At 40.4% G+C, this 15,684-nt stretch overlaps 1 protein-coding gene across 2 annotated transcripts in view; it reads right to left on the bottom strand.

The window, feature by feature from the left end:
• Window positions 1-15,684, bottom strand: part of ZZEF1 (zinc finger ZZ-type and EF-hand domain containing 1) — a 239,492-nt gene that overhangs the window by 25,293 nt on the left and 198,515 nt on the right. For both annotated transcript variants that reach the window (XM_088447033.1, XM_088447034.1), the window contains exons 49-52: window positions 15,440-15,583; window positions 5,233-5,401; window positions 3,709-3,807; window positions 2,654-2,819 (exon numbers count right to left, since the gene is read on the bottom strand). In XM_088447033.1, the coding sequence (XP_088303159.1) occupies window positions 2,654-2,819; window positions 3,709-3,807; window positions 5,233-5,401; window positions 15,440-15,583 (578 nt within the window). The remainder of the gene's footprint in view (window positions 1-2,653; window positions 2,820-3,708; window positions 3,808-5,232; window positions 5,402-15,439; window positions 15,584-15,684) is intronic.

Genomic DNA, 15,684 nt, shown 5'->3' with positions numbered 1-15,684 from the left:
TGTGTCAAGCAAATTACTGGCAAGTTGTGCCATTTGCAAACCCCTCCCAAGAGTTATTCTACCTAACCTAAATTCATATCGGCCATTTAAGGGACTACATAGGCAGGCCTAAATGCCAAGCGAATCTGTGGAAACTGATTTTTAGAAGATCATTTGACTCTTTGTCCAAAGGAGTCTTTGAAGGATGCTTAATCTGTAAGTAGAATCCTAGTCTTTTTATATTGTGGTCAAAGCTGACAGCGCACAGCTGGAGAGAATTTGCGTAACCTCAATATGGAAAAATTAGCTTCAGAACACCATTAGGTGCAAAAGCATGCATCTGGATCCACCCTTTGCCCAGATACAACTGCATTAAAGAGCTGATCAGTGGGGGAGAAATTGGCTGACCAAATAACTTTTCAAAAGTGGTAAAAAGTGGTTGTCCTTAATGTCCAGGGCCAAAAGAACAGCTCTGATGAGACAACTGACCAAAATAGTTGAAGGAAGGGAGGGGCTGCCAAATTGCCCCAGGTCCTATTTTTTCATAATTATATTTTAGAGACCCTTGAAAGGTCACAGAGAGAAAAAATTAGATACTTAGCCCAAAAAGGTTCCAGGATGGAAGAATCCTAACTTCCCGGCCAATCCCATGCCATGGTTGATAGTTGGGAAATGGTGTTTGTAGTTGGGAAATGTGGATCATAGAATGAAGGACACAATTCACTCTTGCTCAGACATTGCCTGTGGAGTTCCAGCCCCTAGTGGTGATGAATGGAAAAGTGGAGCAGTGCAGGTAGTACAGACAGAATCTGAACATCCAACAGGTCATTTTGTTTGGTACTTGGCACAAACATACCGCCAAGGTAGGGTCCCTACTGGGCCCAATCCTGGGTATGAATGTCTGAGATATTTCTCCAGGCACTTTATGAAGGGAAACACTTGAATGTGTGCTACCCTATTACCATCTGGGAAGGAAAGAGTTAATATTGTTGACATTACTACTGTGTCCCTGAAAAGGCTGGAGCGAGAATGGCTGCCATGGCAGGCAGGAGGAAGTCTGGAGATTGTAAAAATAAATTGGAACGGCAGTGACAAAGGGGGTAGCACAGTCTCCTGAAGGCACGCAGACCCTACAGGAGATTGCTCAGAGAACCTGCTAGCTACAGGCCCATATTACATGTTCAGAATTGGATTGGTCCAAGTTAGGGGCACAAGAGAATCCCCGCCATAACACCATCCAAAAACTTCAAGGCTTTCCAGTTATGAAGAAAACTTCCGATCTAGCTAGCGTGGGCCTCGGTGATGACTTCCAACTGTGAAATATTAGAGGGAGAAGAGTAAATCCACCATTTAGTCACCACTGCAAGGGACAGTGTAGCTATTGGGATGGGAAGACCAGTGAAGCTGCATGGATCAGCAGATGAGAGTAACCACTTCTTACACCAGGTGGTCAAGACTTCACTTGACCAACAGCTGAGGCCACATACAGACTTGGTGGTGAATGACTCCAGATGCAAGCAATAAAACAAATACAATAAACCCACAGCGCTGGTTCCAGGGGTTGTATTATATATGCTGGCCACTATTTCTGCAGAATTGTTAATGTTCTTCCTGTGTTTGCGTAGGTTGATTTATTTCTAACAAAACAGACCCTAGTGTGTGATTGTGTGGTAGATAAGTTATACTAAGCTCCAAAAGATAAGGAGCAGATATGAAAAATTCAATATTCTCTGTAAAATGCTGCATAATATGTGGTACATTATAAATAGATGACAGCAATTAAGGTCAAAAAGCTATATGCCCATCTACTATGCATGGTTCTGGAAAAAAAATTATGGAATAGTGCTTGCGTTACATGGAGGATTTCATTTTTTAGTGCCCTATCTCATGGAGCATAAACTAATCACCCGAGTTCTCCTACAGCTAAAGGGGAAAATGTCCTACTATTCAAGGCAAAGAGATTCTTAGTGCCCTGTCTCATGGAGCATAAACTAACCAACTGATGCCTCCTACAGATAAAGGGGAAAATGTCCTAATATCCAAGGCAAATAGATTCTTAGTGCCGTGTCTCATGGAAATAAACTAACTACCTGAGGCCTCCTACAGCTAAAGGGGAAAATGTCGTACTATCCAAGGCAAACAGATTAATTTTCCTCACATATAGTTTCAAACTGTCTGAATTGTTGCAGTCTCCCTCACATTCATAAACGCCATCTTCTATTAACTTTCAAGACGATCTTAGGAACATCCTTGTCAAGGAATTATTTTAAAAGCAACTAAATAGTATATATACACATTTCTGAATACTCAATGCACTACAAACATCTCACTAAGAGCCAACATGCCAGGGGGCATAGCAAAAGAACACTCACTATTTAGATGCAGCCAGATAGAAATCCATTTATAGAAACATACTCGAAAATCCCTGCTATAGGAGGGACACAAGATTGAGTGAGAGAGTATTAATATACTCACACCTACAACCACCAAGGTAAACCGTAAACATGTCAAAAGCATGTAAATGGAGGACAAAGAAACTGCACTAAAAAAAAGTAGTCAGATAGCAGAAGTTAGACAGTAGAGGCAATGTATAGAAAGAGATTAAAGGAATGATATTGGCCATAGTTTTTAAAGTATTCCTAGCTCTGAGCTGCAACAAAAACCTTTTTCTTACCTCACAGTACTAAGGTGCAAAATCTTCAATAATAAGTGGATTGCCTTTAATCGTTGGTGGCCAGTCTGCCGGCATGCCACATCAACTTGCCAAGCCCATATGTTGGACAGAGGGAGATGATGTACAACTCTTTGGTCAGAAATCATCTGTTTTAAAATTTCAAATCCTACAAGAGACAAATAATACATTTTTTTCACTTGTTCAAAATATGGGGGCGATTCAATTCAATGTGAATTGAATAGCGCCTGGAGCTATTCTATTCAGTGCGCTGTGTGGTCGGAGAATGCCGGTTATTGCGCCTTAACAAGGGTGTTAAGGAGCGTTAACCGGTATTCTCTGACCAAAGTGCTGGGCGCACAGCTCTTAGCGCTGATTAAGCATAAAACAGCTGCGCGGCCAGAACTTTGGTCGGATTTCTCCTCGCATCCCCAGGGGGGTGCGAGAAAAAATCCTTAGCGCACCCAAATAGCGAGGTGAATTGAATAGCTGCGGGAGCTCCCTCTCGCGGCTATTCAACATCGCAATGAATTGAATCGCCGCCTATATTGTTTGTTAAAGTAGATATGGCCAAACAATACCATTGGTTTCAGTATAACTAATGCACCATGCTTTTACCCAATGCACTATAATATATTGTGTATATATATATATATATATATATATATATATATATATATATATATATAAAAACTGTATATTGTTTAAAGTTCTAAGAGCACAAACAATTTTCTGTTATGTGTATATATATGTGATCACTGGCTTTTAGAGATTACTATGTCTCTCTCTCTCTCTCTCGTAAATGTACCAAGCCTTTACAAAAAAAATAAAAAAAAATGGGTGGACAAGTAGTCAATTGCAACCAATCAGTTTGGAGTTATGTATCAAGTACATTCTATAAAATGATAGGTAGAAGGCGGTTAGTTGCTATGGTCAACTTCTCCACTCATTAGAAGGCTTAATCATCTCCCCCTAAGTAATACGGCTGCACACAGAAAAACAAAGTTTTTACATAAAAAGCAAGCAGCATGTAGTATATAAAAGTGAGTAGTGCTGACCTGTCTGAAACCGTCCTCGATGTCCAGCAGCCACAGTAAGCTTGTATCCCCATTCTGTACAGCTCATGTCAGATGTAAAACGATAGAACAAAGTATCACCTATATTTCAGAATTAAAAATATTAATTATATTATGTTCACACTTATTCCCTCCATGGTATTTATTATTTTAAAATTAGTATTTTCATTGTGGTCCTGGAACAAATTTACCCAAAAAGAAAAAGGGAACATTGTAAACTTTCTTTTTAAACCATCTCTAATTTTGAAAGTTTTTTTTTTTTTTTTTTTAGCAAATAAAGATTCAAAAAGGTTCTATATGCAATATATACTTCAATAAAAAAAAAACTGGAACCTTTGTGATCATTCATATTATATAATATCTATGTACGTTTATTTTTATTGTACATCTACATATAGCTATATCACTATTTATATGCAGTACAAATCCACTATATTAGAAGTAGTAATCGACCTGGCCCCCATAGAATGGTGCTAGAGAGGCAAGAAGTGAGTTGCAGTGCGCAGTTACTGTATGCCACCACTTTCTATCGATCAGCAGTCACTCTCCAGACACATACATAGACCTCACCTGGACCTCTCCTTAGTTCTCACAGTTCTCCCAGCTCCCAAGCATCCTAGTTGCTCCCATGCCTAAACAGATGGCAGACTGTGTGCGCACCACAGTGACACGAAAGTGATTGCTTCAATCATTCATTAAATATCACACAAGGGAAAATATATATTTAATAATATAAAAACACGTCTACTAGGTAACAGCTACATTAGAGTTAATGGCAATTGATATGAACTCTAAACCTTCCAAAAAGTGTCAGTGATGACAGCTTCATAGAGATCCAGCATACAGTCTCCTATACTGTAGATCCTGCTGTATGTAGGCCATGAGGTGGCACGCACGTTGTGATTGCATTGTGTAATAGATTTAGGAGGAGTTCTGGTGATTATAGGAAAACACTTTTTTTTTTATCATAGATCTGATTGCAAAATTAGGAATTATATTTAACAGCCTCTCTCAGATTTAATTTGAATGCTCCTTCATGGAGATACTGTTGTGGTAATTTGCAACAACTAACACAAAAGCATTTTTTTTTTTTTTTTCTTCAGATGAACTGAAATACCTTAAATGTACGATCGGTGGACGCAAATTAAGTGGATTCTGAAGAAAATAGTGAACACCAGATTTTATTTAGGTGTACCTCAAAAGGGGTGAGCAAAAATAGAAACAGCTCTAAAACTATTTCTTTCAAAAGTAGGACCGTTTGTGTTGATCAGTAATAAGAATTATTAACTTTATGTAAAAAATTAAAATAACGCATGAATACTTTTACTAGACTTACTATACATACTTTTACTAGCCTACATACACACACACACACACACACACACACACAGCTCTCATATTTTAAAGGCCAATTATGTTTAATTTACTTGTAGAACATTTAAAAAAACACAAACAAACCCACACCAACCACCACACACTGTACTGTTTAAACCATATTCTACTCACCTGGGAGTTCAAAGTCTGTCCACTTTTTAGGTGGCCCACTAAACCTGTGCAGATCTTGTTTAAAGTCTGCAGAGCTTGAGATGACCAGCTCATCACAACCCTCTTCAGTGTTACACAATGGGTCAAACTTGATTGACAGATAAATTGCACCAGGAATATGTACTTTATCCTGAAAAAAATTAATGCCAACTTGTTTACATTATACAGTGAATTAAAATGTTTAGCAAAATATCAATGCAAGGCATTTAATAAAAATGGGGCACACCAGAAATAGAGATTTATTTAAAAGTACTAGCACATACACTACTACATTCATATAATCTTTCCAAAATGTCTACAGATTTATCACTAAAGTGATATTCATTGTGAATTTTTATGGTGTTAACGCCCAATCCAGAAACCCTCTTATTACAAGGTTCTGATCAACGTTGCACAGACCACAGAGGAAGAAAAAATACAGTGGTGCTTGAAAGTTTGTGAACCCTTCAGGATTTTCTAAATTTCTGCTGAAATTTGGCCTAAAACTACCTCAGATTTTCACACAAGTCTTAAAAGTAGATAAATGGAACCAAATCAATTAAGACAGAAAAATTAGACATGTTTTTATTTTTTTGGAGGAAAATTATTCTACATTACATTTCTGTGAGTGGCAAAAGTAAGTGAACCTTTAGGCTTAGCAGATATTTTGAAGGTGAAATTAATTTCAATCTATGGGAGAACAAACAGGTGTGAGTGGACAACCTGTCTTTTTAAAAGAAGAGGGATCTATCACATTCTGATGTTCACAACACATGTTTGTGGAAGTATATCATGTTACGAACAAAGGAGATATCTGAGGACCTCAGAACAGTTGTTGATGCTCATCAAGAGTTGTTGCTGGTTACAAAAACATCTCTAAAGAGTTTGAACTCCAACAACCAAAAGTAAGACAGATTGTGTACAAATGGAGGAAATTCCAGACCATTATTACCCTCCCCAGGAGTAGTCGGCCAACAAAGATTACGCCAAGAGCAAGGCGTCTAATAGTTTGCAAGGTCACAAAGGAACCCAAGGTAAAAGCTAAGCAACTGAAAGCCTCTCTCACATTAGCTAATGTTAATGTTCATGAGTCCACCATCAGGAGGACACTGAACAACAATGGTGTGCATGGAAGGATTGCAAGGTGACAGTCACTGCTCTTCAAAAAGAACATTGCTGCCCGTCTGCAGTCTGCTAAAGATCACCTGGACAAGCCAGAAGACTATTGGAACAATGTTTTGTGGACAAAATAGTCCAAAATAGAGTTTTTCTTTGTTTAACCACTTGCCTGGCATGGTCGCAACAGATGCGACCACACCAGGCTGGGCTTTCCAAGACATTACTGATCAAAAGGAGTGCACTTGGAGACGTCTTCATATACAAAAAAGGGTGTAGTTAGAGCAACATTAAGGGGGGTAACCCCCTCTCTCAAACCCACACCAGAGTGTGTGTGCATTATTTATATAAAAATAATGGATGAACAGTGGCACTCACAGGATATATACATATGGATATATGTGTGTGCATATATATATATATATATATATATATATATATATACCCCTTGTTAGATAGATAGATATATCTCCACTTCAGCCGCGGAGTGCTCACCAGCCATCCATGACTTGCTCTGGTGCCCTCGTCGGGGGTAAGTGCCCTCAAATACACTGCAGTGAAAAACAATGCGGCACTCGGAGGCTTCCAATAAAAAAAAATCCCAATGTGTGGGTATTTATTATGTGGTCGACGTTTCGGGGACCGTATCCCCTTCCTCATTATTGTCCTGAGGAATGGGATACAAGCTCCGAAACATCGACCACATAATTAATACCAACATATTGGGATTTTTCATATACAGATACACACACAGATCCCATGAAGGAATATAAGGAGGTTGAATGTGCAATACTTCCTGCAAAAAAGTGTTTACAGCGCATCCAGAAAGTGTTCACAGCACATCACTTTTTCCATATTTTGTTATGTTACAGCCTTATTCCAAAATGGAATAAATTAATTTTTCTCCTCAAAATTCTACACACAATACCCCATAATGACAACATGTAAAAAAGTTTTTTTGAGATTTTTGCAAATTTATTTAAAAAAAGAAAACTAAGAAACATCATGTACATAAGTATTCACAAACTTTGCTCAATACTTTGTTGATGCACCTTTGGCAGCAAGTACAGCCTCAAGTCTTTTTGAATATGATGCCACAAGCTGGGCACACCTATCTTTGGGCAGTTTCACCCATTCCTCTTTGCAGCATCTCTCAAGCTCCATCAGGTTGGATGGGAAGCATCAGTGCACAGCCATTTTCAGATCTCTCCAGAGATGTTCAATTGGATTCAAGTCTGGACTCTGGCTGGGCCACTCAAGGACATTCACAGAGTTGTCCTGAAGCCACTCCTTTGATATCTTGGCTGTATGCTTAGGGTCGTTGTTCTGCTGATAGATGAACCGTCTCCCCAGTCTGAGGTCAAGAGTGCTCTGGAGCAGGTTTTCATCCAGGATGTCTCTGTACATTGCTGCATTCATCTTTCATCTATCCTGACTAGTCTCCCAGTTCCTGCTGCTGAAAAACATCCCACAGCATGATGCGGCCACCACCATGCTTTACTATAGGGATGGTATTGGCCTGGTGATGAGCGGTGCCTGTTTTCCTCCAAACATAACGCCTGGCATTCATGCCAAAGAGTTCAATCTTTGTCTCATCAGACCAGAGAATTTTGTTCAGGTGCATTTTGGCAAACTCCAGACGGGCTGCCATGTGCTTTTTACTAAGGAGTGGCTTCCGTCTAGCCACTCTACCATACAGGCCTGATTGGTGGATTTCTGCAGAGATGGTTGTCCTTCTGGAAGGTTCTCCTCTCTCCACAGAGGAATGCTGTAGCTCTGACAGAGTGACCATCGGGTTCTTGGTCACCTCCATGACTAGGGCCCTTCTTCCCGGATCGCTCAGGAAGAGTCCTGGTGGTTTCCGAACTTCTTCCATTTACGGATGATGGAGGCCACTGTGCTCATTGAGATCTTCAAAGTAGCAGATATTTTTCTGTACCCTTCCCCAGATTTGTACCTCGAGACAATCTTGTCTCGGAGGTCTACAGACAATTCCTTGAACTTCATGCTTGGTTTGTGTTCTGACATGCACTGTCAAGTGTGGGACCATATATAGACAGGTGTGTGCCTTTCAAAATCATGTCCAATCAATGAATTTACCACAGGTGTACTCCATCCAATTAAGCTGTAGGAACATCTCAAGGAACATTGCAAAGGCTGTAAATACTTATGTACATGTGATTTAGTATTTTTTCTTTTATTAAATTTGGAATAATCTCAAAAAAACTTTTTTTTACACATGGTCATTATGGGGCATTGTGTGTAGAATTTTGAGGAGAAAAATGAATTCCATAACAAAATGTGGAAAAGGTGACGCGCTGTGAATACTTTCCGGATGCACTGCATCTGGAATCAGGGTCAACCTTCCTTGAAAGACGACTGAAGCCGAAACATTAACATTTAAAGAGATAATCATAAAATGGCATCTAGACCTTCCTGTAAGAATTCTAGTAATCTAGTCAGATTAAAATAACTAGATTAAATATAATAATAGAATCACAAAATCAACAAGACCATCATAACTTAAAATCCTCAAAATCATTTTCACTAAACACAACTGAGATAAAGTTTGATGAAGGAACGGACCAAGGTTAGAAACTAAATAATTGTCTGCACCCTTTCCTTATCTTTTAAGTACCTTGAAAACATATGTATTGGATGAAAAAGACAAACCAGAGAGAAAGTCCATGGAACTGACACAGCATTTATTAGAAATGCTTCAGGGTGTCTTGCACTTGACTGTAACGATTTAGCTTAAAGCTCAAATGAAACAACCATGTCGACATTCAGTTGACCCCATTTTTTGACAATCTGCTGAAATTTGTCCAGATGAAGATACCATTATACTGGAACCAGCATACAGTATTCCTGTTGAGAAAGTTCGTTTCTCAGCTTTCCGCCACTGGAATTAACACTGTGGAAATTGCTGGCATTTTGAGTTCTGGCTAGCGCATAATTTATGTTTATCATCTGAGTAATCTTGTTTCTTCCCTTATGATTTATATAAAATGCTGGTGTAACATGGTCAAATTTTATCTTTATTAATTATCTTTTTGAAAAGGTTGAGGTTTTATAAGTGTGTTTGCTATAACTATTAGTTTAAGGACACTAGCTGGTAACTTCGATTCCTGTTGTGATCAAAGCCCGCCATAAAGACTGGCATCTGCTGGTACAATTGTCCAGCTTTAGCCACCAAAATAGAGACTTTCTTGTCTCAGGGGAAAATCCGAACAATATATAGGTTACAAAGTACTCCATGTGGAAGTTTTTGAATTGAACAGTGCAAAATGGACTGCGTGAGTACCAAAATCATATGAGAACCAACTGAAAATGCTGAGATTGTCCAGCAAATCTGAGAAGGCACTAATTGGAATGTGTAAATATGTGACTTTGATGTTTATGAACACCATTATCTTGTTGAGTTCTGTAACTCTGGACACGGAAGCAAACAATGACATTTTGAAGGATTTGACCTGAAAATAGGCATTAAGATCTTTGGAAGCAAACAGTGCCATTTTGTAAGATTTAACCTGAAAATAGGAATTAAGATCCTTACAATTTACAATCGGGCAGAAAGTACCATGTGATTTCTAGAGCACAAAACATCTGAATAAAAAGTTTAGACTCTAGCCCTAATCCAAAAAAGTAGGAAGTCAAAGGGCCAGTACTGCCAAATAAAGCAAAAGTTAGGGGCGTAAGGGTGGACGTCCAGAGTCCCCCACAGAATTATAGTGTACAAACGTATAGAGAAAGTACTCCTAATCGATGCACACCCCACATTTTGAAATAGAGAGAAAAAAAAAGGAAAGAAAGAAGGAAAAAGTGGAGTTGAAGAAAATGTAGCACTTATTGTTTAAAATATATATTTAATTATTCACATTTAAAAAGAAATAGATAATTACGCCCGGTATAAATGGTCAAAGAAAGAGAGGGGTGGGGGAAAAAAAACAAACAAAAGACAGCATTAACATTTAGATATATGTCAGTATGATATATCTGATAAGCTTTATCTACGCCAAACAACAAATATATTCAATTATATATTTTTTTCTCAATCAGTTGTTAATGGCAACTGGAAATAAAGATAAATTATTGTAAATATGTCCAAAGATGAATATGTTATCAACAATTTAAACAGCACTTATAAATTATGTTTTTTAAAGATATCTTAGCCACGTGCACTCAATTAAAGAGATTACCATATATAAATGTATAGTCCTGCATCATGAATTGCAATCTGAATATACCAGTAACACTTGAGTATAAATGACAGATAGTATGGCATAGGTAGCAAACAAAGAAAAATATTATAAATTAATACAGTGACCATGAAGGATCAACCTTCACGTCTGCAGAAATAAAGGAGAAAATAAGACACAACATATATAACATGACATAGTGACATAATACATGTAATAATTATTAAAAAGCTGTTCACCAAAATCCAAAAATCAATCGATTTATCTCAATGGATATAATGGTAATCAGAGACGTCCCTCTGTTATACCTTGGAGAGTATACAGAAAAAATATCTCGAGATAGTGATGAAAATTAAAGTATGTGCACTTATAGGTCAGATCCTGCTGTTCCACGTCTTATGCATACAGGAGGACGTGGAATGAGTTTCACTGTCTCATGGCACAATAGAAACAGTGCAGTCTGCCTCTGCTGTTAGTGCCAGAAAGAAAATGAAATCCCTGTTGCTCTAGGCAGCGCAGGGAATAACAATCAGCAGCAGCTAATGAGAGAGCAGAGAAGAATAAAGGCATAGATACCTGTCTGGAATACTCTCCAAGTGGATGCATGGTGTGGGGGTCCTCAGTGCGCACTGGGATCCCCCCTGCTGACGAGCCGACACGCGTTTCGCTGGAGATAGGCTTTATCAAGGAATTCATAGAAAAGTAAAGTAAGAATCAAATTCCCATTTTTGCCTTCATCCATGGAGACACTGAAGAACCCTATGATGTCCCAAAGCCCAAAGGGAGAGAACATTCCTCTGCTGTGTGTAGGACCCTTCACCAGAAGCTAGCATCTACGGAGGTGAAGGTGTCAAATCTGTACAATGAAAGTGTGTACAGAGGACCATGTAGCCACCCTGCATCAGGCACCACACCAAGATGTCCAGGAATCGCCAAACGACCAGGTCGAGTTGGCTATAACCAAATCTAAAGCAGGCCTGTTAGCTAAAGAGTAGGAGCACAAAAACAATGGGATGGCAATATACAAATAAGCGTCCTTGACATCCAGAGAAACCAAGAAATCCCCTAGTTTCAAAGCATATGTGATGAACCGGAGAGATTCCATCCTGAACTTGGGAACCTTGAGATAGACATTGAACAACTTCAGGTTCCACATGGGGCAAAAAGAGCAGTCAGCCATTTGTATGAGAAAAAGATTGGTGCAGAAGACTGCAAAACTGGATCGATGACTTTGTAGGCTAGAAGTGTCCCATCTAAGTCCAGTAAAGCCCTTGCCTTTGACGTGGTCCATCCTGTCATGCAGCCTGTTTGTCTGCAGGCTTGGGAGCTGGCCTACGGCTCACCCGAGCTTGCCTGCTAATGGTTCTGGAAAAGGAACTTTGGACTTGAGAGGAGGGCTGAAATCTCAGCTTCCCTGGGGACAGAAGGAGTGAAAATAAGGAGGGCATGGTCTTAGGCGCAGAGGAATGAAGGCTGACTTGGAGGCAACCACAGCTGCAATAATTTATCTGATTCAGGTCCAAAAAGAACCTCACCATTAAGGGAAAGGGACTCCAGGACCTTTTTGGATCCTGAATCTGCATGCCAAGAATGGAGCCAGAGAGTTTGCCTGGCAGCAATGATGGAGGCAGAAACTTTGCCAGACAGAATACTCGAGTCAATGGCATCCCTAAATAAGATGGCACATAGTCATATAGTCAACTACTGACAATAATTCAGAGCCTTAGAGTGTTGGAAGATGTTGGAAGATGTAGGTGGGAGGGTATACGAGGACTCACACACAACAGCTGGAGAGCCACAGGTTGGCAAGGCCTACTCTAAGGCCTTAGTAACCCAAGCTGAGGCTAAAGCCAGAATCAGCGATGCTCCTTCAGAATAGAAAATTACTTTGAAAAAAAAACTTATATTTTCCTGTCCGTGGCATACTTGAGAGGCCACATTAGGAAGAAGGAGCGTGGGTACTCCAGCTAACCTAGAGATAGGGTGGTACAATGAGGGAGGAGTTTCCCATTGAGATCTATCAGAGGAAGGGAGGGGATAAAAGGTCAAAAGACACTTGGAGACCTGGAAACATCTATTTGGAAGACCCCCAGGCTTCTACAATAAGATCTGCCAACTAGGCAGAGGAGGGAAAAGTCAGTGACTAACTATTGTGTGTAAAAAGAGCGGCCTCCTGAAAAGTCCTTAATCAGCAGTGTGGATATGATGGCGGTGATTAAGGCATCTACATTTACTGGACTAGGTTGATCCTCACTCTGTAAGGAGTACAACTCCAAGTTCCTATTCAATTAGCCGCAAATAGTCGGCAAGATTTCGCCTGCCATACTTTTCGCCTACATCATGTGTTTTGGCATGCGGAAACTTATCGGGCACGCCCCTGCTATTCGCCGTAATCAATTCCAAAGGACGCAAAAACATGTCCCAGCGATACTCAAACAGGCGAAAAGTGCTGTCAAAAATGGGAAAATCAGCCTGACCCCCCCCCCCAAAGATTGGGGATCAGTATAGATGTCCCCGAATAGCGCTACTGAAGGTATTTTGGGTACTTAAGTGCTGTCAATTGTCTCTAATTAGTGTCTTTGCACAAGTGGTGAAGAATAACATTAAGCATTTTTTGGAGAAAATAAGTAGCCCTGTCAAATTTGGGGTACATGAAAATGGGTGCAAGCATGGTTTAAAGTCGCTAATTTGAAGTTTTAAAAAACGCACCTTGAGCAAGCACTTGCAATCATAAAAACACCTCCCCCATACTTGCAGACCCCTCAAAAGTCTATTTCGCTAGTTTAAAAGTTTGTACCCCCACTTTGCAGTTTTTGCCCCCTTTGTCAAAGTGTTTCCAAGTGTTCTTCACTATTTTTTATTTTTTTTTTACGCGGTTATCCTTTGGGGGGCTGTCCCAAGGGTGCTGAGTGGTTTCCCCACCTTTGCACCCCAAAACCCCAATTCAGCAATTTTTTCCACCTACTTTCATAGGCAAATTTACGTACGCGAAAAGTCTGTGGTATTGAATAGCGCGAAAAGTTTCCACCTGGTGAAATGACATCATCCACGATACTTTTCAGCGGAAAACGGATTTTTGCGTCTAATTGAATACGGCCCCAAGTCTGAATCCTGAGAGGAGACCTCCGAGTCAGGCTCATAACGCGACTGAAGAGGGGCAGGCACGGGAAGTTTGGCAAGACGTTGGAGAACAGCAGGGTCCAGCATTTGTTGCACACTAGATGACTTTTGGAACGATATGCCTGATGGCATCGGAACGACATATTTTTCAAAATCTTGCAGGGTGTATATACTATTCCATCTGGTGCATGCTCCCGTGGGGTTGTCAGTCGCATCATCAGGTTGGCCTGCATGTAGGGCCAACCTGACTTTGTGGCTGAAGAGCCCATTCTGTGGGATGCGGCAGGGGCCAACATATCGGGTGGTCAGGCACTGGATGGTCTTGTGTATAGAGGCCATCCGATAGGTCGGTCCATTGGCGGGGGGGGAGGGGGTCGCCAGTCGCATCACTGCGTACACACGTCATCTAGTGCATACGCATCCTTAGAGACCTCATCCAATCCCTGGACCAACTGAGAAAAGCCATGTAGCCAAGGGTGGCTCAACCGGAGTGCTCTTGGGAGCGCTGGTCGAGCAGGAGGGTCCAATTTGAGAAGACTCTGCAAGGGACCACCTAGAGCAGACTAACTACTTCACCAGCTCTAGTGTGGCCTGGGACAGGGTGGAAGCCCACGATGGCTCCGGCAGGGGGGCGCTACCGGGGGACCAGACTGCTGTGCCGCAGCAAAGCAATCATCACAGAGACCACAGTGATCCTGAGACACTCCAAGAAATATGTACTGACAGTTTTTGCAGGAACTGTGTTTTAGCACAGAAGCTCCCTTCTCCGGGGGAAACCTGGAAGAATTCCCCTTGGCAGACATACTTCAAAATCTAAGTGTGAATCCAACACTTGGCATGTAAAGTGGCCTGAGAAGAAGGGTGTGCACTGAACAGGAGAAAGCCAGAAACAATACAAAAAATGGCTAATAGAGAGACTGCACTAAGGCTGTACAAACTATGTTAGAATATTGTAAGCAGAGCAAGGCACAAACAAATTAGATGAGTCTACAATTGACTAGCAGAATTTTGACATTAAATGCTAAACATGGGAAACGGATATCTGGGAAACCTGTGCATAAATATACAGTAAATTCTGCCATAAAGACACACATCATCACTCTAATGCTGGGCACACACTGAACAGTTGATATATCAGTAGTGCATCGGCCGTTTAAAGAGAACACCACTAGGCTATAACAGGCTGGAGAAACCAGCAGTTTGGGGTCCTCCTGTCATAATATAACACAGAAAATTGGCCTGCACAAACAAATGCAGCCCTGCTCTCCCTCCTAGAAGAAAACTGCTGCATGCAGAATCACAGGGGCTCTCCCCAATGGGGAAATGCTCAAGATAAAGTTGGACTCCGAAAAAACAAGGTAGACTACTGTAGCTTTACTAACAAGTGTTAAAGAAGAAGACGATAAGCCAAAGTGAAAACTTGCGCTGAGTGCAGTGGGTTGAAATAAATACATTTTCTACTCATCTCACACATGAAGATTTGCCAAGTCTGCCAGGAATTAATGCATGGGAAACTTACTGTACAAGTGAGGGGTAGTGGCAACTGTTTGACTTTACAAATGACTACATAACAATTATGAATCCTAACAAACCTAATGAATGATACATACAATGTAGGTCATTTTGTATTTCATTTTAACCATTTAAAATGCACGTAAAAGATAAGTTTTATAAAGACTAGTTAATTTCCACTATACAAATTTTTTTTAACACACATCACACATTGTACAAACAGTACTGATTGGCTGCCTTACCTCAAATATAGTATTATTATTGTAAGGGTGTTTGGATTCCCGGATTTGTACTGCGGTTCCAGGTTCTTCCATGAACTGACAAGCTGTAAGTGCAACGGTTCCCAGCATACTTCCACTACAACCACCGAGCACCTTCTGCAAGATCTTAAACAAACACAGAACAAAAAAACTCAATAAATTCTCAAAATCATAACTAAGCACTGATTTAAGCAACGGCTGACGCTAAAAAAATATTTCTACAGTAT

Source organism: Taudactylus pleione, unplaced genomic scaffold, assembly GCF_031769625.1.
Source record: "Taudactylus pleione unplaced genomic scaffold, aTauple2 ptg000411l, whole genome shotgun sequence".
NCBI classification, from domain to species: domain Eukaryota; kingdom Metazoa; phylum Chordata; class Amphibia; order Anura; family Myobatrachidae; genus Taudactylus; species Taudactylus pleione.
This window is presented reverse-complemented; position numbering and strand designations above follow the sequence as displayed.